This window comes from Anser brachyrhynchus (assembly GCF_964034855.1).
Source record: "Anser brachyrhynchus genome assembly, chromosome: 2".
NCBI classification, from domain to species: Eukaryota; Metazoa; Chordata; class Aves; order Anseriformes; family Anatidae; genus Anser; species Anser brachyrhynchus.
The window spans coordinates 131185907-131213627 of record NC_137695.1 but is presented as its reverse complement, the minus strand read 5'-3'; the positions used below and the strand labels follow the sequence as shown (position 1 = coordinate 131213627).

General features: G+C 47.8%; 1 protein-coding gene across 7 annotated transcripts in view; it reads left to right on the top strand.

Moving 5' to 3' along the window:
* The first annotated feature begins 18630 nt into the window (after positions 1-18630).
* Positions 18631-27721, top strand: part of TPD52 (tumor protein D52) — a 43631-nt gene continuing 34540 nt past the window's right edge. For 3 of the 7 annotated variants that reach the window (XM_080581198.1, XM_080581196.1, XM_080581192.1), the window contains exon 1: positions 20149-20311. In XM_080581198.1, coding sequence (XP_080437324.1) covers positions 20164-20311 — 148 coding nt within the window. In that variant the 5' untranslated portion in view covers positions 20149-20163. The other 4 variants (XM_080581202.1, XM_080581201.1, XM_080581200.1 and 1 more) reach the window with 4 other exon arrangements.

Below are 27721 nucleotides of genomic sequence, written 5' to 3'. Positions count from 1 at the left end.
GTTCTCACCCTTTACGAAGCAGGTACGCTGGTGGACACATAATGTGCCCTGACATAGGAGCTAGGCACCTAGAGGGATGTTACTGGGGTTTTATGTTGGCCCTCAAAGGCATAATTCGGACCCAAACAGAAAGCGTGGGATCCGTACTCTTGTTTTGATGCATATAGAAGGAAACACACCGGATGTACATTTCAGTTGCTGGTACCAGAAATCAGCAGCTGGAAAGGGCTGAAGGAGAAAGCAAATTGGTAAGGCTTTCTAATAAAAATGTTATTGTACCCATCTGTTGCAGCACTTTAGGCACTTGAAAAGTCCAAGCCATTAAAAAATTGCACAAACAAACAGAAGATAAAACCCACACTGGGAAATAAAGTTAAATCATTGTGCCAAGCCAAAAGCCTCTGCAAATACAGACTTCTGAGAGGATTTATTCAGCTTCAGAAAACTGGAAGTGGTAGGGAGGTTCTCATGGAAAATACAGCTCAAATTCAACTGCAGCTCTCTTGTTGCTTGGAAGCCCCGGGGCCTAGCGAGTCAACCTTTAAACTACATCCCACATCAAAACTGATCGTTTTAAAACCCGAGTACGCTGTGGCTTAGCAAGGTATGGACTGTAACTTACCTCTGCTTTAACCTCTGCCTCTGATTTCTGCAGGGAACCCACCGCTCTGTATAGGATGACTTCTAAAGGATTCTCTTCCCACAAGTGCCAGCTTTGAAATGGAGCACAGGGAGATGGGAAGGGAAAAGCAGAGAGAAACACGATGGAAACGTGCTCGACTGTACTTGCAGAGCTAGAAGCTAAAAGAGCTGCCGGCAGCAGAGCATTGCGAAGCTGCAGCTGTGTTGAGATATTGCCTGTGGGGTGAAACCACGGACAGCCAAGTTCCTGAGAAAGCTGGCCAGCAGGCACTGATTAAGACTACGTCTCTGTTAATGCCTGCAGTTGGCCGTATAGCTGGAGCTCTTCAGAGCTTGGGCACCAAAGGGAACAGGTATAACATCTCAACTGTAGACCAGATCTACGCATGGGCAAAGGAAACGGATTGAAGTTAGTCCTAAATGTACTGTGGACTTACACAAGGATAATGAAAATGATCTTGCCAGTATAGTTGAGCAGGGAAACTGGAAACAGCTACACTAATGAAATAACACTTTTGATAATTTAAGCTGCATCTTTACTAATTTTTCCCAGAGAAGCTAAGGGGTTTTGTTCACAAAGGTCTTACATTGTGGTTTTAGAAAAAAATGCCTGAGGAAAGGGCATTGTTAAGAAGAAAAATAGTTGGAGTTGAGATGCTGCTGATGGAAGAGAGAAAGAAATCAGGCAAGCAAGAGGAGCTAGAAAGGAGCAGATTTCTCATGCACTCTTTTAGCAACCTCTTCCGAGACTTACAGACTCCCATTTGAGAAGGAGTTTGTGCTCACTCTGAGACTTCTGCTCTTTGATCCTCCATCAGACTTCAGTGCAGCACTTCCCGAGCCTCTCAGGCGTGCTCTGTTGTGTCAACTTTGATAGAATAAATGGGCCACAGAGTCCAAGGTGGAAGCATGATCTTGCTATGTTGGAAGTATTTATTAGGAATTTGGACTACAGGGGTGACAGCCTGCTTATTCCTAGGGTGAGGACCATCGTTATAAATCCCTAACCTGTTATTAAAAATCCTGTAAACAAAGAAAAGGTAGTTAGTTAGAATAGGTAATTTGCACCGTTTTTAGCAATGTCATTTTAACAAAACATCATATAATTTCTTTCAGGATGAAAAGAATATTAAAAGCCACTTTGGAAGGGCCTACAGGATGGTTAGTGATGGAAAGGAGCATTGTTTTGGGTTAATAAGGAGGAAAAGAGAAAAAAAAAACATCTAGGGCTTCCCTGCTGTAGCTAGGGTGCAATTCTGTTTCCAGAAGAGAAAAAAAAACAGAACAGGCCAAAAAGGAAAAGCACAGCTGTATGCTCAAGTGCCTTTGAACCCAAGTTCGTTACCAGATGCGCCATCATCTTTTTAGCACCTCTTTGCAGGGAGAGGCAGGTACCTAGCCCCAGGGAACAGTCTGGATGCCAAAGTTGCTTTTCCTTCCAGTCTTGCAAATCCTGCAATAAATATGATTACTTTTTACAAAATGTAGGTAGGGAAGTTACTGTCAGGTTGGAAGCATTGGCAGATTTAGGATGAAAGGAGGCACAAACAGGACACTGGAAGGACACCCGCTGCCTTCCAGTGCGCACACTCCTCCGCACGGCACCTTCCCCTCCGATGCCTTCATGCATTTGAACTTGCTGCCATTCCCCATCCCCTCTCTTCACCGCCTTGCCCTGCACTGCAGCCGGGCAGTGCCGGGGGTCCCTGCGCTGCTGGGGCTGGGACGCGCCCCGTGCCGGGAGGAGGGTTTTATGGCCGGGTATGGAAATCTGACATTGTGCTGGTTTACATGGGAAGGGCGGGTTAATTAGCTCACTAAATACTTTCTTATCTCTGGCAGGCAAAATTAGGGAGTCACCTTTACTGGAAGTATTTCAAAGGAAAAGAATCTCAGTTCTGTTTTCTCCTTATTTTCCTTTCATGTGAAGGCCAGCATTTTAAAGCACTGATTGTTTGGAGCCGTAAAGCAGCTCGTGTTACTTTTGGTCTATCTTGTGGTTGATCATACCAGTTCTGCCTCAGCATTTTGGAACAAAAATAATTTCCTTCTTTACTCCTCTGCTACTGCATATGCAATCAGGAGTGCATAATCATCATTTTGGTTCCTTTTGGCTATTTTACAAAACAAAAGGTCTTTACCCATGCAATGCAACCAATTCAGTTTGAACAATTAAAACAAAACAAAACAAAACCTTAAATGAAACCACCGCCATAATTTTAAGACTTTTATTCCAAGTAACCTTTTCTGGGAAAATGATGGTGACTGAAGCCAGAAATGATTGGGTGTCTTTTCCCAAAAAGGGCAGAGCGCTGCTGAGACAGTAGTGTGCAGGACTGAGCTGAAACTGCTAAAAAGACTTTCCAAACAATGTCTGATTAAAAAACTCAGAATATCATCCCCTAAAATGAGTTTTTATCGCTTTTGGACATCATTCAGCACTTAGGAATACACATCATGGACTCCATAGCATACATTTAAGTGGTTTGTATGTTTTCCTTCATTATTTCGTGAACATGCTTCCTATTTTTATTATTTTAATTAAATCACTTCATTGGAAAAGTGTGAAATCATTTTCAAACAGAATTAGTAGAGTTTTTAAGTTCAAATACGCTATGGCTGAACCCCCAAACTGGTAAGTTTTGCTCCTGAAGATCAGTCTATATATTTTGACATATAAAAGGAGATACCAGGTCTTTATCTGACAATGGATTTTTTTTTTAACTCTAGTGGCTGAAACTTCACATTTTCAGGCTTTCTCAAATATGAAGGAGAATTTTCTCTAAAATCTTACTGAAAAGCATAAGTTTAAATTCCTCAAAACCAAATAATTCTTGGAAGCTGAGCTTTAAGGAAAACATTGGATGTTGGAACACATTCTGCAGAATTCAAAAAATGCAAAACAAATATCATTGGCTTGAAAGAGTTACTTAGAGTAAAAACCATCTTTATCTACATCTGCTCTTTGAGAAAACAATATGGTCCTGGAAATATACCAGACTTCTCAGACAACGCTAATGTTCTTCTAATGCAGTTATTGATCTGGGGGTATTTCAAAGTCTGGGTGTTGTGAGGTGGCCTTCATCAGATTCTTTGAAGTTGCTCCCCTGCTGTGTTTTGGTTATAAATTGTGATTTATGACTGTGGTATTGCTAACCTCAGAATATTCATTATCCTCTGTTCTGTTATTTTGGTATCTTATACATAAGCTTCATCACCAAATTAGACTGAAAAAAAGTAGTCCCTTATATAAAAATAGACTTCTGAGGAGCTCTGTAGGGTTTTATTTGCTCGCTTGTTTGTTTGCTTCGGGGGCAGTCTTCAGCTGGAGCTGCCAAACCCTCTTCTGTTGTAATTAAACGGTACATTTGGAAAAAAAGGAAAATATGTAGTGGTTTGTTTATTCAGGAGGAAATGTTTGATTTAATTTAACAGATTATATTCTTGAAAAAGAACGGGAGCAAAAATAGACCCCTGTGCCAAGTTCTGCCTTTCGCTGCATCTGGGAATCTCAAGCGCCTGCAGAGGCTCCGAAACTGGAAGGGGAATTACGGACCTTCATCGGGAGGCTGGAAAAGCTGCTGTGGGTCTGCCCACCCTGCAGCTCAAACTGGTAAGGGGCTGGGTCTGTGGCAACGGAGACGGTGGCTGAAACAACTGGTCTGTTAAAATGCACAGTGGATTTTGCAGCCTGAACTAAGCATGGGAAGGTCGGGCATCCCGTTCTTCAGCGCTGGTTTGAATGCTGAAAGCCTAGCGTTGCTGTTGGAGATCCCTGTCTGAACGATGGCCTGAAGTAACAGGCTACATGTTGTCTTGAAATGTAGCCCGTGAGCTCCTGGGATCTGGATTTGGTACAGTAAGGGCCCATTCTTGCTGGGGTCGGGATGCCTCTGCGGTGCAGACAAGATACCCGAGCTCGCCCTGCAGCCAGGAGCGTGCTGGCAGCTCGCAGGGAGCGCGGCTCTGCTCTGCAAAACAAACAAGGACGAGCCTTGGAAAGGGCATAAGGTTCATGAAGAGTAATAAAATTTTAAAGACTTGCAGTTAGAGAGATTCTTTTTAAAGAGACAGACAAAACGTCCTGCAAGTGTTACAACATCCCGGCCCTAGCTACCTTAGCTCTCAACACCAGGGCTCAGTGAAGCCAGGGAGGGGTGGGGATGGGGTGTGAGCTGAGCACGCGGGTGAACCTTGTTCTCTCTTCCAAGAAACCCAAACCACAATTAAGGAATTTAAATTACGGGGAGTCATAGCTTCGTATTTCAGGGATTAGGAAATTTCAGTCAGCCAGGAAATAAAAAAGGGGAAGGAAAATCAAAGAATTCCTAGTGTCTGTAATCTACTAAGTGTCACCATGATTCATCTTTTCCCATATTGGGTGGAATGACATAAGAGGACAGCTTTTAATTTTATTCAGGCTGGCATCCAACAAGAGGAAGCTGATAACAGTGGCCAGTACACCAGCAGGTAGCTTCAGAAACTCTCTGGATGCTGTCGGGGAGCAATGGTCGCTGTTGAGGATGCTCATGTTCATGCTCTGCACTTCTAACATTTTAAACATGTCGTCTTTTGACCATCATCTCCATCTCTTCCTTAAGAAAAGCAAACGTGTTTACTGAGCAATAGCAGGTACCTTGATTTGTACCAAACAGTATATAATTTCTTTTTCCTTTTTCCTCCAATAACTCCACTAATCATGCACAGGATGCTCCACAATTAATGCTGTCTTATGCTGAGAAGCATTTTCCATGCTGTTATCTGTTGTTAACAGAACAACTGTTCTGCTGCTGTTAACTGTTTTGTTCCATGCCTCCTCATTTTGGTGTTGTAAGAGGAGGTTGCTGCCTGTTTTCCTTTGCTGCATCAGCCATGATCCTATCAACCTCTGCCATAAGTCCCCTGCACCTTTTTTTTCTTTTTTTTTTTTGTGAGGGACGTGAACTGAAAGACAGAAGGGTACCAAATCCTTGCAGGTGCATTTAAGAAGACACGGAGTCACAAAGTGTCTTACTCATAACAGCAAAAGCCAGAGGCTTATTCTGCCCCAGAGTTTTCTCTCTTGAAGGAATGTCTTTGTGCAGGATAACACACAAATCCGAGCCCTGAAAGCCAGACCTTGACCTTCTGCCAGCCAAGCTGAACCAGCTCTGCAAGCACTGTAAAGCTGGGGCTGGTTCAGAGGTTTTGACCCACCACACACAATTTTGAATTGCAAGGAGGAGCAAAGCCTTGCTGTTACATTCCTGTGACTCCTTCAGTGGTGGTTTTGAACTTCGGAGAATTAAAATGTTGCTTTCAAGGCTTTTACATAAAGAATCTATTTCAGGAAAGTATTTTTAATACTTGCAGCTGGTGTTTCTCTTCATTGACTCTTCTTTCTTTAGTATCAATTGTACCACGTTCCCTACCAAAGTGCAGCTGCCCTCTAGTTTCAGAGGGCTGTGTTCTGCAGCTGTATTTATTGTGTACAGGAATGTGAAGGTGTTAGGAGCTTCTGATGCTACCATGCAATGGCCCCAGTGCTCCACCTGCAGGCCTGGGGCTTATCTTTCCATGCTCTTTGCACCGGGCCAAAGACTTTTGCATTTTAGAGGAGGAGGCAGGTTCAGCGTGCGTGTCCTCACATCTGTGGGACCGAACACCTGGCAAAGGGGTTTTATTGCTTCTCTGTTTGGGAATAATTTTCCATCGGAGAAAGTGAAAACATTTATCTGGCACCCATACACCACGGTATTCTCTTTGAGTGCGAGTGTTTTCAGGTGTGCTGCCAGCCAAAGCCAGCGCCGGCCGCCCTGGAGAGGGACTTTGGCGTGAGGCAGCGGAGAGGAATCACACTTTATCGCAGACATAGCTGGGAAACTCAAGGACAGAAAGGAGGATGGGGCCAGCTGGGAAAAGCTGAACAGATCAGCCCCAACGCCCACACCTCATTCTGCTCAAATGGCCTTGAAACGTGTTTACAGACCAAAGAAGTGTGAGTTGTGCTGGCTGACGGCGCTGGGAGCTGGTGCAGGAAATCAGCGGAGGAAGTCAGGGTTAATTCGCCGTCCTCACGAATCTTAGGAATTTATTTTGCTTTCTGCTGAAAACATATTGTGCTAAAAAACAGTCTCGGGTTGCTCCAGGAGGGGTTTAGACAGGACATTGGGATGAATTTCTTCACAGACAGGGTGCTCGAGCATCGGAACAGGCGGCCCAGGGAGGTGGTGGAGGCTCCACGTGGGGATGGATGCGGTACTGAGGGACATGGGTTAGTGGTGGGACTCACCAGGTCACGCTGATGGATGGATTTTGTGATCTTGAAGGCCTTTCCCAACCTAGATGGTTCTACAAAAAAGCTTTTGATAGCAGAGCCTTTCCTATGTCGCATTAAATTCACTGTGGGCCTTGTTTTGATAGCAGGCGAAGTACAAGCGAGGAGCACGTCGCACAGCATGGACACCACGAACCCCTCCGGCTCCGGAGCTCCTTGCAGCATGGGAACCTGATGGTGGCCACAGGGGAGGAGAGGTGGTGTTTCAGATTCAGAGAGGGCTCTAGCAAGGTACAGGGGAGAGGCAGCACGCCGCCTCAGAAGTGCCTGCTCCTGGGGGCTGTCAATAAGCACTCTTTCTTGTCTGTTTGTTACCTGGTTCAGAATATGGTGTCTAATGGGCAAGAAAGCCCTCAGAGCATCAACACTTAACATCTGCTGGCCTGTCTTCATGAGCAGCTCTCACCCAGAGGATCTCCTAGACCTCCCTGGCTTACCCTGCTAATCAGACCTTCAGTCCCATTGCCCCAGAACCGCCGCAGCTGCAGCCGGGAAGAACGGCAAGGCAACGCAGCAGGCAGCTCGCACGCAGCCCGGCTTGCACCAGGTGCTTGTGCCAGGGCACTTTATGTATCAGTGTACCAAGGAGCCTGAGAGAAACATCTGAGCAGGGCTCCCAGCCTCCAGGGCCTTGCAAATCTCTGCAGTGGCCTTGGGACATGGCTTTGCAGAGCGGGATGTGTCATGAGTTTTATCATCGTTACCACGGAAACTAAGCAACCTGGAATGAGCCAGCTCTCATTATCTTCAGACCTCTGCTGTTACGGGCACAAGATCCCTGCACAGTCCCAAGGAGAAAAAGCTGCTCTCAGCAGCTCTGAGACCTCTCCCAAGCATCCATCATCGTGGTGTAAGTCACTCCTGTCCATTAACTGAAACCTCGCTGCTTCCACAGCTGCATGTGTCACCAGTGCTTGCACACTTAGCGCTGTCTGCTCTTTTAGGAGGTGATCTTCAGTGGTACAGAAGTTGCATTTTGCTTAAGAACAGGAATGTGTTCAACCAATTTGTTTGTGAACAATTTGGGCTTCCCATGAAGGATCCACAAAGCTTTTGCAGAACAGCCTTTGTATGAATGAGCCTACCTTGGCCTCGCACCCCAATGTTTAGTGTTCAAAATTCATATACATGGCCAATTGACGCTCACCAAGGGATATATGCATCCCATATCATGTGTCCCATGTGGTCAGTTTTTCACAAGGGACATGAAAACCTCTGAAAAGCCGCTGAGCCTTCACGTCCCCGCTGTGGCAAAGCCCTCTCCTGTGCTTTTCCAGGTACTGTGCAGAATGCAGCACGTGAATGTGATGTGAAACAGGCTTTGCTCCGCTGCCTTCATCTTCCTGTTAACAGCTACCAGGTGTTCCTCATTTTCCCATAAACTTTCAGGCTCAGCTTCGGAGAGGACAGGCAAACAAGTTTTGCTCTGTGATGCAGTAGGAGGTGGCACTGCTTGCTGCGGGTGAGGAGGGGGTGCTCATGATAGGAGCACGAGGGCTGACACTGCTCACCTGCGTCATCAGCAGAAGAGGTTAGGGGCTTTAGGCCCCCATGCAAGCAGGGGGATGTGTCAGAGGTTCCTGTGGCCCTGTGGCAATGTCGGTACCTCTGGCTGCTGCGTGCTGTTGGTTCTCACTTCCCCCACTGGAGAAAACACCTGACACATCTTGTGACACAAGCACAGGCATTTACTGCCCTAGCAGCTCACAGGATGGGGGCCTGCCGTGCCCATAGCTGCCTGCTGGGGGAATGAAAACGTCCCAGAGCAAGATGAAGGAAATAATTTCAAAAGCTGATAGGAATCTGAATAGCATACCTGCCCTTGGTATCTCCCTGCAGATGTCTTGGTGTCTGACCACTTCATGGTACTTTTCGGGGAGGCACACACGGCAGGAAGGATGGTGAGGGACAATTTCTCTCTCTGGCATTTTGGGCAAGCACAGTTCCACATGAAAGCTGCAAGATTTCTGCCTCGATGCCCTGTTAGAAAAGGAGACGGAAAGAGCAAGTGAGGCAGCCCTCGCTGCGGGTTCCCCTCTACCTCAGCTAATGTTTGCACGGGAGCACAGAGACATTAGCAGGGTTCGGAGAACCATTAACCACCAGGTTTTGTGGCCTCGAGGTCATGGAGCAGCAGTGCAAGGCTGCAGGCAAGCAGCAAGGCTGGCGGTGCTGGGGGGACCACGGCACCTTGCCCACAAAGGGCAGAGCACTGCCTGCAGCCAGGTGCCTGTAGAGCTGCAGCCAGGCCTGACTCTTCCTCTTTGATGCTGGAACAGCACAAAGATGTTTTCTAGACTTCCTAAAAGCTGTTTCTTTCCCCTGCCCTTTTTCTTTTTATCTTTTTTTTTTCTTTATCTCTTTTCTTTTTTCTTTTTTTTTTTTCATAGCTTTGCTGCAATTCCAGGGGTAAAAAAAAAAAAACAAAAACAGCCCTAGATATCTGACTATGGTTACCATCTGCTAAATTTTAAACATCCTGGTCTAGCTGCCTTGTCTTCCTGTTCTCTTGGCCGGCCAAGGTGTGCCTTGCTCTCTCGCGAGCACCCATGCTGCTGGGAGGAGTAAAGGCAGCTCTAAGAGCGGAATCCACCTATGCCCCACCGCAGTGCTGGCATCCTGCTGTTTCCAGCCCCAGCTCTGAGCTGTGTCTGGTGCGTGAGGTCCCCAGGCTGGGGACGGGTCACAGCACTGCGGCACAGCCACCACGCAGTGTCCTGTGCTCACAGCTTCATCCCCAGACGTCAGCCCAGGGACACCGGACCTCCCTCCCTCCCATCCCCTCGCCTTCCCACTTTCTGACAACGCAGCCCTGTGCTCTGACATCCAGCCAGAGCAAAAGGCTCAGCCTTCGTGTTTGCAAACTTAAATCAGGCACGATGGATTATTCTACTCGCACTTGGCATGGACAGGAAAAAAACCACACCAACCTTTACGGAAGACTCTTGTGTTAATATCACCACATGCAAGTTTAGTTTTGTGCAATGCTCGGTGTTCAAGCCTTGCTCTCACCCCCCTCTTCACGGTGGGAAGACGCTGCCCGCAGGCAGAGCCCTCACGCCGTGTAATTAACAGTCTGACCGCTGGATGCTACTGTTGCTCCAAGCATCCGCGAGCGCAGGCAGGGGGGCGCCTGGCAGTGCCCCCTCTGCGTTTTTCAGCCCAGCTGAGTCAGCGGCCTCTGGCTGGCCGGGCCGTCTCCGTGCTGCCTGCCCCAGCCCCGGAGGGACAGCTGGAAGCTGGTGGCCGGGCATCAGGCGATGCCCGCTTCCCGCAGCACGCACGCGAATTATTAAGTTAACGGCACCGGACCTGAGATTTTAGCAACGACGAAGTCATTGATTTCTAAATCCCCAGGCTTGGGAATTCTAGCATATTGCTCAGGACAGTCAAGCCGTTGTGTAGGTAGCACGCTAGCAGTGCACAAAGCCCAGAAACTACAGTTTTCAGGCACCTTTGAGCATTTATGCTGCAGCCTACTCATTATATTGTAGCCTACTCACCCACCTCCCACAGAACGATTAGTTAGACTTAGGTGTAAGCATTCTTTTTATTATTATCATCACCACCACCATCATCATCACCAGATGCAAAAATTGATCCTTTTTTCTTTCAAAAGCAGTGATTATCACCACAGCCTGGCACTAGACAAACATTGCATCCCGTCACGCACCAGCAAAAGCTCTATGAGCTAACTGCATCTATCCTTTAAGAACGGACCAGAGCAATCCCAAAATTAGGTCGTTTTCTCTTATTTTTCTCTCACCAGCAGCCTCCCCTTATTCCTGTGAGAGCCATTCTAGGGGATGCCCCGTATCGTGCCTGCTTCCCTGTATCTTAATTTTTACTTAATCCCTGTTACTCTCAGATTTTGTCTCCCTTTTGGAATACTTCCCAGATCTGTAACCACTGTTACTCTCTACTTATCTCCCCCCAGCCTCCTTTCAGTACGGATCCCGTACACTTTGTGCACACCGATGTACCCTGAAGCAAAATCTTCCTATTAGAGGAGCACGGTTGGTATGATTGAGACATGCCCAGAGCAATTCATCATTTATTGATGGGCACCTCTGCGGAGTATTTCCTTTGTGCAAACTGGGTTACGGGAGCTCCCTTTTTCATCTTCCCCAAACAAGGCAGAGAGCCTTGTAGATGTGCAGGGTAATGTCCCCATGGGAACACAAAATCTCTGCTGCAAAGCTGACAAATTCAGGAAATTTCTGCTCACCAGTTGTCCACAAAGATGGTTTTGCCAGTTTGAGCTTTTCCTTTGGATTCTTCACACACTGGAGGAAGCACCCAGGAACTGTTCCCCCAGCAGGGCAGCATTTTGTGATAACAACCTCCTGTCTGTAGACCCAGTAACTTATTCACGCACTGCCTCACTATTCCACAGTTTCAGCAGCTCCAAGCAGAAATGTCAAAGAACAATTTTAGCAGTTTTCTGAGACCTCCAAGTGACTTCTGAGCCTGTTTTTCCTGTCTCAAGATCCACCTGGCTTGAAATCAGAAGCCAAGCTCCTGCTTGAGATGAGAAGTATGGAGGCTCACAGATACTGCTCTGTCAAACAGGGAGCTGCTCACAGGGAATTCACATAACTGTTTCAGCTGCTTAATGTAATTGATTAATGCTTTAATTTGTCTCATTTGGCTTTAGACCTAGTTTTGGCCCTAAATTTGACAATCAGGCTCTTTGTCAGCGAGAAGAAAGAGACACCTCCAAGGGGGAGTGCCAGCGGATCTATGGCAGAAACCTAACTCAGGAGGATTCATAACTCAGGATGGAGATGCCAGCTTCTGCCCATTTGTGCATGGAATAGCAAAGGAAAAGCTTCATCACCGTGCTACCGATACAGCACGGAACTATTCAAATAAAAAGAGAGAAAAGCTTTCTCTTTTTGACCTGATGTTTTTGCTTAAAAAGTGGCCATCCAAATCCTTTCTTTTAATTCTGAACTATTTTTTTTAAATCTCATCCTAAGAAATTATCAGAGATATGATACTGAAAACGGTTTACTTATCAAAATTCCCCTCTCTACATTTTGTATACAGGACTTTCTGCCCTGTTGCTGAAAGACTGCTGTTGGGCTGATGGGACATTTTAACATAGAAAATGTGGGAGTGTTTTAAACTGGCGTGTAAGGGTTTCTTCATATTTGAACCTCCTATTGTAACTCTGCTTGCTTGCCAGGGCAGAGCAGTCTACAGCTTTTGCTACGTGCTCGCCTGCTGTCATGATTTACGTGCAGGATTAAAGTGGGGGCAATAAATTAACCAAGTGTAGCTCCATACTGCATAACTCCCGGTGCTTTAAATGAAAAGCTGTGTGCTGTGGGCAGAGGAGTGCTTGGTGCAGAGCTTTGCCCTGCAGGCACATTTTTCACCGCCCCCTCTGTGGCCCCAGATGCTAGCAGTAGAAATGCCCATTTTACTCGTTTTTCTTTTAGGGGATCATCCTTTCCCCTTTATTTTATTATTATTATTATTTTTACGTTATCTTTCTTGAGACTGTTACCAACTACACATGAAATCAAGCATTCAGCCCAAGGCACAGAAGCGGAATGCAGGCTACAAGCTAGAGCAGCATAAAATATTCAAAGAATGAACACACGCGTATTTAGGTCAAGGAAAATGAGGGATCCTTGCAGTCACTTCTTTTCTGTGCCCTGAACACACTGTTACTTGTTGGTATTTATGTGCCCGGGATGTCTTCTTCTTTCAGCTCCCTTCAGCTGAAGAGCTGGTGGCCTGGCATTGGGTCCCTGGAGCCTTTTCCATGCGATCTGCCTCCATCCCTGCTCAGTCCCCTTTCCACCAGCAGCATCTACAACAGCTTTGCCTATGATAGCTTTGCTTTCCCTTCTCCCTTTCTTCTCTCTTCAGCACCATTAGTTGCTGCCACAGGCTGGAATAGCAGCTGCTGTGGGAAAAGATGGAAACTCGGGACACAGATTTTGCTAATTATTTATCTTTTATTAAACCTCCATCTTCCATTCTGGCATATGTAGGGCTGACACAGTCTCTGTGAAGATGACACAATTGTGCAAAATTCCCTCCATGGACATCTTTGCCTGTTGTCCCTTCACATACTGTCTATGTGAGATTTCATTCATAAGGGTCTTCTTGCCACACCCGAGTCTTGCTCAGCGACCAATATATGGGAGTTGAGATGAGAAAAGCTCAAACTGCTCCTTTCCCACAGCAATTTGCCCAGTCATGGAATGAAAGCTGTTAGATCAATAAATAGATGTAGGCATTTTCTTTCTTTATTTTTTATTTATTTATTTTTTTAAGTCTGCCCCTGAAAATACAGGTCTAACTCAGTGAATGCCTGAAAGCTGAATGGCTGGGCACTCTCACTGACCATTTCGTGTAACTTTTCAGACATATATTTCTGAAATGCGTTGGGGCTGTATTACTTTACAGCTAAAACTTTGTTGTTCCCTCCTACCTCCTGTAAAAATCCACTATGGGCCGGATACCCACCCAGACTCTCATGGCTGTGGGGTGCCTGGGGGATGGGAAGGAGCCGGCCGTGGGCGCCCCTTGTCAGGTCTCAGGAATGCGTGGAATGAGAGTGGGGAAGGTTCTCCTTATCTCCAGCATGAGCCACGTCCACCACTACGTGGCTCAAAGAGAGCTCATTCGACCCTTTCAGGTTCAATGCTCTGACAGTGGTCACTGGAACCTCTCTCATGGGCAGCCTGCCCCACACACCCCCATGGCCCTGCTGCTGTCCCCTGCAGAAGCCCCCAAATCCCTCCAGGACACCACAGCTGAGAATCTGCTCTCTAGGCGGTCCAGGTCCCCGTAAGTGTCCCTCAGATAAGGGACAGCAGATCCCTCCTGGCTCAGGACGGAGCAGCTGGCCTCCACATCTGAGCGGGCTGCCCCCACTTCCCAAGCAGTCGCTGGAAGGAAGCAGGAGGTGGCCCCTCTGCAGCGAGGAGCCCTGCGAAACATCAGCCTTAACCTTGGGGTCAGGATTTTCCTGGCTGGTTCTGCACACTCTGTAACTTTTCTCCAGAACTAACAGGCTCCATCTCATTTACAGCACATATCCACTTCCCTCCGAGTTGCCAGTATTTCAATAATAAGATAAGCACTGGAAAATTAGCATGGTTAGTGCTCTAATTGGGCCATCTGTCCCCTCTCTGGCTCTCTGTGTGTTTGTTGCCTTTTTGATTGCTGTTTCTTATCCCCACCAGAATCCAGCCTTGAAAAACAGGTTTTGGGGCCAGAGAGCATCTTTCTCCCCACCACACATATTTATGCCAGCACACAGCATAAAATGAACAAAATGAAAGCAACTGCAACAGTCGGAGGCTCTCTACCATTTGTGTAGACAAAAGGGGAAGGAGATCCTGCTCCACGTGCATTTCCATCACAACGCAATCCAGGGCTGCTCAGGTTGCCCAGAGAAGCTGTGGGTGCCCCATCCCTGGAGGTGCTCAAGGCCAGGTTGGGTTGGGATTTGGGCAACCTGGTCTGGTGGGAGGTGTCCCTGCCCATGGCAGGGGGTTGGAACTGTGTGGTCTTAAAGGTCCCCTCCAACCCAAACCGTTCTGTGATTCTGTGATTCTACAATCCAGCCCCAGCATCATTGTGCTCAGCCATTACTCAGCCCCTCCACACAGTCCAGGTAAGATGACAATGAGTTTAGTAATGGGAGTAATAGATGCATTAACATTTATTTTGTGATTTCCTTTATTTTTTATTTTTTTCCCAAGCACAGACGAGCTTCTCTAAATGGATTTCTTCAGTCCATAAGAATAACCCCCTGGGCTTTTACATTCCCTGTAAGGAAGAATGAGCAGTGTGTTAAAAAGTTCTTCCTGCTGATTTATTTAAACCTGTCTTCTCCTAATCCTTCTGTTTTAGTCTGGAAATTAAAATACATTTTCTTTCTCCTTTTATCGCAATCTCACCCGGCAATTAGACTGCTGAAGATTCAGAAAAATTCTAAGTCGTACTAATGAGATACAGTTCTCTTTTGAGTACTATCTATCCAAGGAGATTAGGAGATGGTGGCAAAAATAATGTTTCATTTTGGGGACGGAAAAACGGAGCCAAGGCCAGCTCCCTAGTTGGGAAGCGCTGCCGGGAAGCTCACACCATGCTGGCCCCCACCTGGCCCCCAGCACAGCCCCCAACCTGCCCCTTCACTCATGTGAGCCCATGGCAATACCTGACCCCCCCACTGCCCCGGGCCTGATCCTGAGCTGGGCTGGCTGCTCAGCATCCCGGCTCCCAGCCAGGGAGGTCTCTGCCCTCAAAACAAAGCCTCAGCAAGATGGCATTGGCCTCGTGCAGCCACAGGATGAATCTGGTTCTCCCCAGCTCATTATTTCCAATGAGTAAGAGCAGATTTGCCAATATTTATGCTGCACCCGCAGGAAAAGACAGTTTGTTTAAGCTGACGTCAGTATAAACCGTGCTATTCACTCTGGTTGAAAAGCTGTCCACGTTTTCTAAACCGTCCAGTCAAGGTAAAAACCCTCGCACTTTTATAACAGTCTTCATATGCATTCATGCTCTGTATTAATATTCCCCGTTATGGAGATCAGAGAGCAGGGAAATGGCATTGGCACCTTCCTCCGGCACCGCTGACAGCCTTTGGCAGCTTCCCGACAGCACTGAGTGCGCTGTAAACAGCAGGGTCAGCAGGCTGAAGACAGGGTTATATTTTTATTAGAAGTATATTTCAGCTGTGGCAGAATGTCACATCCTCGGGAGCTTCTAGTGCACGTATACAGATGTTCTCTGCCTACACGACTGCCTTCGTGGGGGTCCTAAGGACGCGAGGCCAGCAGTGGGGTGAGACCAGGGACCCTGCATCTCAAACCCACCCCTCCGCTTCATGGGGGACCTCGAGCTCGAGGAGGACTTACAAATTCCCAGTCTGTGTGAGAGCAGTGTTACCTTCCAGGTGGGAATAGCAAGTGCTAAACAAATATTTAGAGTTACTGGTTTCACCCCATTTCTCATGTGAAGAAATGCTCTCAGTTCGATCTGCTTTATTGAAGCCAGTTCTGCCTGAACTCAGTTGCGATATTACGTGGACATTACGTGGACATGGATGGCCGTGTGCACCTCACAGGAAACAAAGAATGTTCTCTTTCCTATGAGAGAGCACATGGTACTGGAATCCTCGCCCAAGCTCTGCCTCACGTTGGCACACCCAGACTAGCTGAGGGGCTGAGGATGTGAAGCTATGGAAGCAGGGGGCTCGTGCGGGGCTCCACATTTGTGCTGCCGTGTTCTGGCCTGACATGGGGCAAGAGGGGCAGCAGCAGAGACACAGAATCACAGAATGGCTTGGGTCGGAAGGGACCTTAAAGGTCACCTAGTTCCAACCCCATCGGATGCCACCCACTGGCACAGATGCCAAGGCCTCATCCAGCCTGGCCTTGAACACCTCCAGGGACGGGGAATCCATAACTAAGAAAAAACTTTTTTTTTCCTTTTTTTTTTTTTTTTTCTTTATGGGTTAGAGTCAGTTAAACAGTTGTGGTTGCAATGTGGACATGCTCTAGATGAGGACAGCACAGCGTCATTAAAACTTGCCAGGAGGCAGAGATAGGTCTGAGGACACAACCAGAGTGTTCCCTTGAGCTTCTGTATCTGAAAATGAAGTGAAAAGAATCAAAATTACATCAAACACTCTTTTTTAATCATTTGCATGATATTGGAGATTTTATCCTGTCTCCAACAGTGACAACAAGAAGGAGGCTATTTAGGGAGACCATGTGAGGCTGGCCTCTGTGCTGTTCTCTTCTCCAGCACACGCAGTTATATTAAGGCTGCAGAAGGGTACATTCTTCCCAATTCCCTTTATTATTTATAGTTCTGAAGAAGAATATACAAGATAAGTGTTTTATAAGAAGCCTTGCAAGGAAGGAAGCCTGCTGGAGCTTTCCGCCCTCCGTTTTCTCCCCACCAGAGCCACCTAAACATGCCTTCCTCTGGCTGCTGGCCTCATGACTGTTGACTGCTCTGCTGTCCTCTCCTCCTGCTCTGCTCCACATCTGGCTCCGTGCAGCCTCCAGGGACACTGAGGGGGTGTATTGGGTTTATGTGGCAAGGTTTTGGCAGCGGGGGCCTGCAGGGGTGGCTTCAGTGAGAAGAGACGAGAAGCTGCCCCATGTTAGATAAGGGCCAGTCTATGCCAGATAAGGGCATCTGAAAAGCCAAGCGAATCATTCACGTGTAATCACACCTCATAAATGTGCACACCTCCTGTTGCATTCACTAGTGTAGGAGAGTGTAAATAGGTGGAGTATTTATTATTATCAGCCAGTGTAAGATGTTGTCTTTTTCTTTCTTTCTTTTTTTTTTTTTTTTGGAGGGGGGGGTTGGGGGAGGGTTGGAGGAAGGGTGGGGTGGGGAGAGAACTGTGCATGCTGTTTAAATATGAAATAAAAGACCACTTAAGGACAGAGGAAGCTTTACTAAAAGGTCTGTCTTCCCCTGGCCTTATTTATTATTTAGGTCTTCAGCTGACATATTTAATACTGCCAGGCACACGGAGACTGCAGTATGAAAGAAACGTGCTGCACAACATCAAGCTTCCTCACAGGAGCAGGGAATGCATCTTCAAAAGTTAATTGCTCTTTCACAATTAAATAAACCTCTTTATTGCTGCTCTGTTCGGTAAGGAGAACAACTGTGCAGCATGCCTTCAATTTCTTCAAGACATGTTATATGGGCAGCTTGATCCTCCTCCCTTTTTCTGTTTTGATAGCAGTGAAAGCTTCACACCAGTCAGTTGACTCTGACTTTATCTTGGCATAGACAAGAGGAGAATTATGTGTGTTATCTGTGATATTTTTTCTTAATGCTGAATTGGCTAGAGACACAGAGACACATACTGATTTATTTCATAAACGCTGGAGGATAAAGCATAGAAGAGCTGAAAAGAAAACATGGACTTTGTCCGAGGCTGTTTTAAGCCGACAGCAGCAGATAATACATTAAGTGGAGAGCACACTAGAGACTCCAGTGTGTGCTGTTATAACGAGGGAAATAAAAACACAGATATCACAGAGAACAGCTGCAAATATCAGCTCTTCACCACGGTAGGAAGGCAGAGGCCACCACCTGAGCAACAGAGCTGTTCAGATGCCTCTTTCCTCCAGAGCAAACCCAAATATGGTTCATAAAGCTGCTGCAAAGACCTCGATTAAATAGCCAACGATCCTATAACTACACCTAACAACCAAAGCTGTCAGGGCTCAGCAGAACAGATGAACGTTGCCCCCTGGCAGTGGTCCCTTACCCAAGAGCAAAATGGGTGGCAGGAGGTGCAACGTGTGCTGCTGGGAGCCCAGGGCACGATGTAGCCACCTGGCAGAGGTTTGGCCCAGGGTCTGGTTTCATAGGCAAGCTGAGGAAGTGCGGCCTAGGTGAACTGACAGTGGGATGGATTGACAACTGCCTGCATGGCAGAGCTCAGGGGGTTGTGCTCAGTGGTTGAGTCTAGTGGGAGGCCTGTAGCTAGCGGTGTCCCCCAGGGGTCAGTGCTGGGCCCAGTCTTGTTTAATTTATTCATCAGTGATGATGAAACAGAGCACCCTCAGCGAGTCTGCTGTTGACACAAAGCTGGGAGGAGTGGCTGGTACCCCAGCGGGCTGTGCTGCCATTCAGAGGGACCTCAACAGGCTGAGGGTTGGGCCCAGAGGAACCTCATGAAGTTCAACAAAGGTAAGTGCAGGGTCCTGCACCTAGGGAGGAATAACCCCAAGCACCAGTACAGGCTGGGGGGCGTCCTGCTGGAGAGCAGCTCTGCAGAGAGACCTGGGAGCCCTGGAGGCCAGCAGGCTGACCATGTGTCAGCAATGTGCCCTTGTGGCCGAGAAGGCCAACGGGATCCTGGGCTGCGTTCGGAAGAGTGTTGCCAGCAGGCCGAGGGAGGTGATCCTCCCCCTCTGCTCAGCCCTGGGGAGGTCACACCTGGAGTGCTGTGTCCAGTTCTGGGCTCCCCAGTACGAGGGGGACATGGGGCTACTGGGGTGAGTCCAGAGGAGGGCTGCTTAGGTGATTAGGGGGCTGGATTATCTGTCATACGAGGACAGGCTGAGAGAGCTGGGCCTGTTTAGCCTGGAAAAGAGAAGACTGAGGGGAGACCTCATCAATGTGTATACATATCTGAGGGGAGGATGTCAAGAGGATGGAGCTGGTCTCTTCTCAGTTGTGCCCAGTGAAAGGACGAGAGGGAATGGGCACAAACTGAAGCACAGGAGGTTCCGGCTGAATATGAGGAGGCATTTCTTTACTGTGAGGGTGACAGATTACTGGGACAGGTTGCCCAGAGAGGTTGTGGAGTCTCCTCTGGAGATATCCAAAACCCGCCTGGATGCCATCCTGAGCAATGATCTTCATAGGTCCCTTCCAACCTCGGCCATTCTGTGATTCTGTGGTTTGCGGTGCTGGGTCCTGCCAGTGGACACCTGACCCAGATCCCAGAGATGCTGTCTTTGAGGATGAGGGAAATGAGAATAACTGGGTTGGAGCGATCAAGTATGCTTGTGGCTGCATGAAGAAGAAATGGAAAGGCTGGGACTTGATGGATGTGCAAAAGAGAGGGCAAACAAGCGTGCACGCAGGGCCAGATGCATGTGTGAATGGCTGCATTACAGATGGAAACAGTCTTTCAGCACTTCCAGTGAGCATCGTGCAGCGTGGGTACACCAACACACTGCAATGACTTTCGTGCAAAATTGCATAAGAAAGTTACCTTGCTGACAGTTAACTTCTGCAGCCATATAGGGAACAGGATCTTTAGTGACACCAAGTCTGACTATTAGTTGGATTCATGCTTGAAACTTAAGATTGCTTATTTAGTGAAGTAATGGAAATGACAAATAGGTAACACAAAAATACTCTTCCAGGAGAGTAGGGGCATGTTTCAGGCTCTGAGGTTTCTCAGCTATTCACCCAGTTTGCCTTTATTTGTGGATCCAGAGAGCTGCTGCTGTGGTGAGGACTGATTTTGCAGGGCTCTCAAAGCATGCAGCAAGCTTCATTACATGCACACAGCCTCAGCAATTGCATGGGCAAATAAGAACACCCTCATATTTGCATTTAGCACATGCACGGATGTGTAACTCGGGCACAAAGTACACAGTCTCTTGCAAACACAGCAACTGCAGAGATTTCTCTTTGGTGGGAGAAAAAAGGAAAGATGAAAGCCATTCAGGCAGGGGATGCCAGGTGGCTCACTTTGCACAACCACACCTGCACCTCGTTTGCTTCTGAACGGGGAGGTGGGTGACCCATTTTCTGAGACTTTCTGGTGGAAGTTTGGGTTCACTGAGAAATCAGGTGATCTCCATGCTGGTTTTGAACACATAGGTAAATGGTGGGAAAGGAAGGAAGGAAGGGAGGAGGTCTGGTTGATCCGTTTTGTTCTTTCTGAAATCAGAAGTACAGCCTATCTGCCTAGGGGGAAGTTTCAAGAGTGGAGCTTCAAAATGAGCTTTGTGAGATCAGGTAGGAGCTAGAAGGTATCATTAGGAGGTGTAGTGTGGTTGCCCTCACTGCAGTCTGATGGAAAAACTAACATACAAATCATAGCTGTTGTGCATCTTGTGTTGGAAGCATGTTTCTAAGTGAGAGTGTGGTGGAAGCACCTCCTGACTGGGTGATGGTGGCAGGAAGTAGGCAGTACTGCTGGTAAAACATTCATGAGATGAATGAATCTTTAATCGTGGTGTTTATGGTCTGATTTGTTGCTCATCTTTTCACTTCATGTTGGCTGGCTCAGTGAAATGTCATATCAGTGAGAACAGCCATATGCTTAGAATCTCAAAAAATGTCTCTCTTAAAAGACTAGAAGCTACGCTATTGGGGAACTGTAAGGGATGACTTTATTTGCCAAGTAAGGAAAGAATGTTTAGTGGATGAATGTAAAGGCTGAAATTCTATGGCTTGCATTATGAAAGTGAGCAGGCTTTTGAAATAGTCTTTATCTTGTTATAAAAACCTATATATAAAAAAAAAGACTTGCAGCAGTTCTAGTTAATGGGTCATCTTTTTTTTTTTCTTTCCTTGTAAGCTTTTAATGGTATTCCAGTATTAGGAACCAAATCTTTTGTTTCTGTTTTCTTGTTTGTGTCTAGCAAATTATAAAGAAGCCTCTGTGCTTTGGTTTGCCGGTAATGAAGTGGACCTGGTATTACCTAGTTATCTCACAGGAGTACACTGGAAGTTAACTACAGTTTGAAAAGCAACCCCAGGTCCCCTGCTTCTTAATTACCGTGCAGTAACTGTACAGCACTGCAGCCTTAGAAATAGCTTAATAATGAGTTACGGAAGATGTGACCTCCTTTTATCCCTAGTATCAGTGTTTCGAAGGTGAAAATGTTCCAGTTAACCCTTGTTCTGGAATTGAATATTTATGACTAATTAGCAGCGGTTAGTTGACACAGATATAATTTAGCTAAAGCTTTGGCTACGGTATATTTACCGCACCAATAAAGATGCTTGTTGCAGATAGTAACGCGTGTGGTAACGAAAGTAGTGTGCTTCCCTGATCAATGTAGTTGTTGTAACTGGAAACAGCTCGGAGGCTTGAGGACTCAGAGTTCCTGGGGCTGTGGTTGAACCAACGCTACCAGAGGACGCTGCACTACCAAGTTAGAAATGCTTTCTTCCGTTTCCATGAGGAATTCAAGAGTGGGGGCGGGAAGGTTATTCCTAGGTAGGTGTGAGGTTTAGTAACTTTGGCAAAGGGGATTAAAAAGCGACGTTAACATCAAACGAATAGTTACAGATCATTCTTTGATGCGGTAAAGCTTATAGCGTTCGTGGATCTGTGTGTACATCTATGCCGAGTCTTTTGCGTGCAAAATACTCCTTGTTAGGAGTTCTGGGGTCTTCGTTAAGAGAAGCACACAGGTACCAATCCTTCACTGGGAAATCACGAAACAACCAGCGGGCAAACTCCGCACCCGCGGGGTGCTCCGGCGCTCGCTCTAGCGACTCTGCACCACAGGTACCACCAACTTCGGATTTTTTTTTTTTTAATTTTGCTGATGAACTCCCCTAATGTCTATTTATCACACGCTTGCTGGAAGCTGTACAGAGTGGGCGTCACATCCTGCTATGGAGGAGAGGTATGAGTTCTCAGCTAACATCTTTTTGCATGCACCAAGCAGGTTTAGTTAGAAGAAATGAGTTTCACGCAGGGGGGTGTCATGAAGCCTGGCCCTCTGAAAGATTTCGTTCCCCTAAGTATTTCAGGTGTTGTTCCAGGACAGATAACTGTACTACACCTAAATGACCATGCTGCAGTGCTGAAGGTGCAATGTAAAGCTTCACTATGGTGGGTTTTCAGAGCTAATCGGAGATGCCTCCTAACTTGGAGGTCTTCAGCTAAGAGCCCCATGAAAATTGCATCAACGTCCAAATGATTAGGACTGCAAGGAAAGTTTCTTATCAAGCATCTAAGCAGTTCAGAGTTTAACTCTGAGTTGCAAAAGTGACCTTGGACTTGAAGACGCTCAGGCACTAGCAGGTAAAAGTCACCTGCAGATATTTTCAGCAATGTACAGCACTTCTGGTGAGACAGGAGCCTGTGGCATTACTGAATTCCACCAGGAGCCTGCTTATCTACCCCGGTACGTACATATAGATATGATCTTTAAGTTGATCTGTAGACACTTAAAGGTGTGAAAGATTAATTTTCTACTAAAGGGTTTCAGCAGGACAAGTCAAAAGTATAGATTCTCTTACTTGCTAGCCAGCTGCTACCTGACCCTGAAAAGGCACTCGCATGTCAAGTGTCTGTTTTTGATGGTAAAGCTAATTGGCAAGGTGGAATTCTGCTTTTGAGGATTTCTAACACTGCCTCAGGTGGGACATACTTGGCACAGGATTTCTGTCCCAATGTATGGCCCTCGTTGGTTGCCAGGACTTTAACATAGTAAGTGCTTTCAGGGTATGTCTGATAAACCAGGCCAAAAAAAAAAAAAAGCCTATTTACTTGCTTGTCTGTTTTTCCTACCCTTAATAACAGGGGATAACCACCTAGGATATGGCAAGTACAGGTTCACTGAGTATCTAGTTTTGATTTGCCCATGATGTTGATGGTTCAGTATGCACTTGTCTCCCCTTTTCAGTTAGGTTAACAAAATCCTGTGGTTTGGGTCATTTAAATCCTTCTAGACATTGCCTTACAAAGGAGCCAAGCTGACTGTGCTCTTCTGCTGCGTTTGGAAATAAAAACATTGGACATGTTCCTTAAGACAGATTGCTTCCAGCAGATGACTCAAGGCTCTGAATGAATGGAGGGCTCTTCTGGTGCCAAGTGAAGTACATAGCCTTGGAAAGAAAAGGCATTCAGGACAGCTCTCTAGCACTTTCTGTTGCTTAGGCTAGGTGTCCTGTGTGGTTTGAGGAGCTTTCGTGGGTCCCACTTACTGGCACCGAACTCTCAGTCTGGCAACCAAAGGTGTCATGTGAACTCTGCAAGCTGCAGCAGATGACTTGCTGTGCTGTGTTGCCCAACTATGTCCACGGACGTAGGTCTAAAATGTGTTAGCCCCCTCAGTAGCCGTGGCCAGCTCAGCACTGAGTTGCACAACCGTGTCCGTTTATGGCTGTACACGAGCATAACAGCCACCCTGAACGAGTACAGCTCATCGCTGGACTCAGCTCTTTGTACGCAGGAAGATGGGTTCTTTGGAGGTAATTGCATCTGTGACTACAGCGGAGGAGACAAAGTGCAGAGTGAGTCTGAAAAATAATTGCTCGTCTTAAGTCTGGATCTGTGAATGAACATGGAAGCATTAATTCTCTAAAACCTTGACCTTTACTTCTGGCTGCTTTGCCTGTTACTTGTGATAACATCTGATCTAGGGGGAATATTAAAGCTGGGATCTGACTCCACGGCAGGTGGTGCAGCCTGTTTGTTGCCCCAGTTGTGTGGCTGTGCAATGAAACCCAGCGTACAGCTGCCACAGGAGCTGCCTCTGGCACTCTACTTGCATTCCCATGCAAGCAACACTTGCATGGGACGGCACCATCCTACTCAGGACAAAGTATTTTGAAGTCCTGTGTTTACATGGATAGTTCCAGGCTTACCTTCTATACTTTTATAATCACCGGGAGGAAATGAGAAGTCACTGCACAAAGCACGGTAGCTCAGTGCGCTGCTGGTCCCACTGCCTTTCTGTCTTGTCCTTGTTCATAAAGACAATAAAGCCTTCAGGGCAGGTCCAGTCTTCTCATCTGAGTTTGTGTTTATAACCTGTGATTGTAACTTTGCCTTTAGGCAAAATCATACTGATTTATTTAATAGGTGCTACTTACAGGTGCTTGTTACAATGATTCAGTCTCCTCACTGTGTAAAAAGGAATATGTCATTGTATTTGGAGACAGCCTGTGGCTTTTGAGCGTCTTTTTTGTAACTAAAACCCTTCTGGAAAAGACAGATGGGAATTCGATTTGGCCAATACCCTACAGGTAGCCCTATCTTCACTTTGAATGGCCTGCAGCTGCTAAGGAAACCAAATTGCAGGGTGAGCTGGAAAGCAGGGATTTCTGAACTTGTAGTTCCTCAAAATTGCTGGGGGACTGCACACATTAAAGCTACACCTAAGCCGCAGAGGGTTTTCTTCGTTGTGACAGCCATGGGTGAGACACTGATGGAGTGCCAGCGACTCCCGCAAGCTGTACCAAGGGCACAGAGTCATCTCTCGGGTTAGTACTGCTGTCCTCACTACCAGCTTTTGCACTTTCGGATGTGTTGGCTAAATAATCCTGGCTGCTAGAGCAGCAGAGAAACGCTGACAGCTTCCCTGCTCTGCAGGTTGGCTCCTGGCAGATGCTTCAGCGCTGCCAGCGTAAAGCAGCTGTACTTAAAGGGATGCAAATTGTAGTGCTGTTGGTGGTCCTTCACTGTGACTACAGCTCAATAGGAAATAGCAGCTGATCAGCGGGGAAGCTCGGGGCTTCACATGGAGTACCATGGGAAAAATATTTATATATATATATTTTTAGGGGGGAAAAATACATTTTCAAATATCTGGCTTTTTTTTTTTAAATGGTCATAACTGAGATGTGCAGGATCAGCTTGTTCTGGTGAGAATCATATGTCTAAATTGCTGTGCTATGAGGTAAGAATACATCCCTGTGTTTTCATCTTGTTTTATCTACTTGCTGTCCTTTATGGCGCCACTGTAAATGCCTCGTGCTTCAGCTGTGCATATCCTAGAATTTAAGCCAGTGCTCCTTTACCCAGCAAAAGCTTGTGTCCTCAGCGGCCTCACAGGCTGAAAAATACCTGGATTTGATGCTGTTGTTTGTTATCTGAAGCAAGGACATCCCTGAATTGGCACCTCCTGACTCTCTATTGTGCTCTGCTTCGCCATGTGACTGTGCATACTGCGTGTCAGTGACAATTTGGCTATTCACAAAGAGCCATGCCATGCATGCCTTGCCGCTCATTCTCTGCACACATCGATCTTTTGAACAAACACATCCATCGATGTCAAGGCCAGGGATTTGAAAAGGGTGCAGCAAGAGATGTATTCGGTAGCTTAATATTCTTGATAGTCTCTTAAAGCAGTTTACTTGTGAGACTACATAATGAAAACTCTCTGCGCTTAATGTTTTATTAGTAGGAAGAGCTTGTAGGTAGGACAGTTGGTGGTCTGTTTTCTCTTCAGCTGTTTAATTCTCTGTAATGTAGCCACAAGGCACTGGCTTGCCTGTTTTTAAGTGCTAGCAAGTCTCACGGGGGAATCTCTGAAGCTAAAACAAAATTACAGCTTAATTTCAGTAACGTGGTGCTATCTGTGAGCGTGCCTATGCTTTGCTGGCAAATGTATAATACATAGCAGGTGGAAGCACTGAGGACGACAGCTTCCACAGCAGCACAAGGCGCTATGTTCAGTTACGATGCTCATGAAGCCTGTTCATGCTAATAATGGTGTTAGAGAGCAAGTTTTTCTTGCCCTGTTACCCTGTGTAAAGTTATGTCAAGGAACAGAAGTCCTGGTGTTGCATTACATGCATACCAGCCAAGGTGTGGAAGTACCGTACAGACAGCGAGACACCACGCTGGGGAGAAAAATCCTATATAAGGACTTGAATGAAGGAAAAAGGATTTGCGGCTGGAGGAACTTGGGCTGGGTTTGACAAGCCAGTAAATCCAGCCTTTGGACTCCCAGTGCTGGATTAAAAATGCTAAGGGATGCGAAGAACTGACCCCGTATGTGTTCACGGTGAAGATCTGAGGCTCTCCGAAGCGTGGCTGAGGTCTCTGGAGCCTTATTTCAGCTGAAGCCTTCGCTAAGCGTGGCTGTGTGCCGGGGGCAGCGGCGGGGCCGTAAAATGGCGCCCCCAGCCCCGCAGCCCCCAGCCGGAGGCCCCGGGGCCGCGTCCCGCCGGCACCCCCGGGCTGCGAGCGGCGCCCGTGTCCCCGAAACCTCCGTGCTGCCGCTGCTTAACCCCTACAGCCCGCTCCCCGGCGCTGATCGCGGCTCTCTCCCCCTCAGGGCCTGCTCCCGGCGGCGGCTTGGGGCCGCCCTCACCTGCGCGGGGCCGGCCCTGACGCGTCCCGCCCCGCCTGGCAGCGCGGGCGGCGCCTCCGCGGCACCGGCAGCGGGGAGCGGCGGAGCCGGGCCGCCATGGAGCCCCGCAGGGAGCCAGGTAGGGCCGGGCAGGGCGCTGCCCTCCGCCCGGTTAAACCCCCGGGGGAGCGGGGCTGGTTATTTTTCACGGGGGGCGGCCGCCGGCCGGGGAAACGCGGAAGCGGAGGTGGGGAGGGAGGCGCCCGGCCGGCGGCTGCCACGTCCCGCTGGGGCCGGCACCCCCCTGAGGGCAGCGGGGGGAGAGGGACCGCGGTGCCCGGCTTGTGCCGGGCCCCAGCGGGGAGCTGCCTGCCCCCGAGGGGCTGCTGCCCCTGTGGGTCGCCTTTAGCGTGGGGAAGGTCCGTAAAACCTTCCTAATAGTTTGATTTTTAACAAGCAAAGCGGGCTCCCGAGGGTATAGGTGGTGTGTCGCGGGGTGCCAGCCTGTGTGCGGGTCTGGACCCGAAAGCTTCCCCCGCAGAGGTACGCACGGACTGGTAGGATGTGCATACACCACGTTGTGCCCAGCCCCTTCCCACTGGGCCAGCACGGACGCGGGTCAGTGCCCAGCTTCGTTAGAGCAAGGTGATTGCGCTGCCTGGGGTGTCCGTGCCCTTGGGACCATGCCACTCATCTTTCGTACTGAGAAGCTGGACACGCTGGTGGCGAGCACAGCCACCCACTGCGTGGCCGAGCCGCCTGTCCGGCCGGGTGAGGGACTCGGGCGCTGGCCTTGATCGGTCCGAGCCTGTTCTGATGTTTTCAGGCTGCTGCTGGGTGCTTGTAAATGAGGAATGGCTGATTACTTGGCACAGAGAGAGAGGGGTGAGCTGGCTTTCCTGGAGCAGAAGGTAACGTGTAAGGGGCCGAAGCTTTCCTCAGGGAGGTTCTTCTAACTGTTCCCGAGTCCTGCACCGATCCTCAGTATGCGCTTAAACCCCACCTCAAAGCCTAAACCCCACCTCAAAGCCGTGTTCTTGGGGACTGGCAAACAGAGCCATTCAGCCAGGAAACAGTGTAAGTGTTGATCTGAATCTCACTCCAATTGCATGTACGTTAACACAGATTTCAGTAATTGTCCTGAAGCTTTCTCAGGTTTAGTTACTGCACTTACAGAGACTTGGACAGCTTCTAGGGGAAAAAGCTAAATATTGAGCTTTCCTCAAGAGCTCTAGTGACAGTGCTG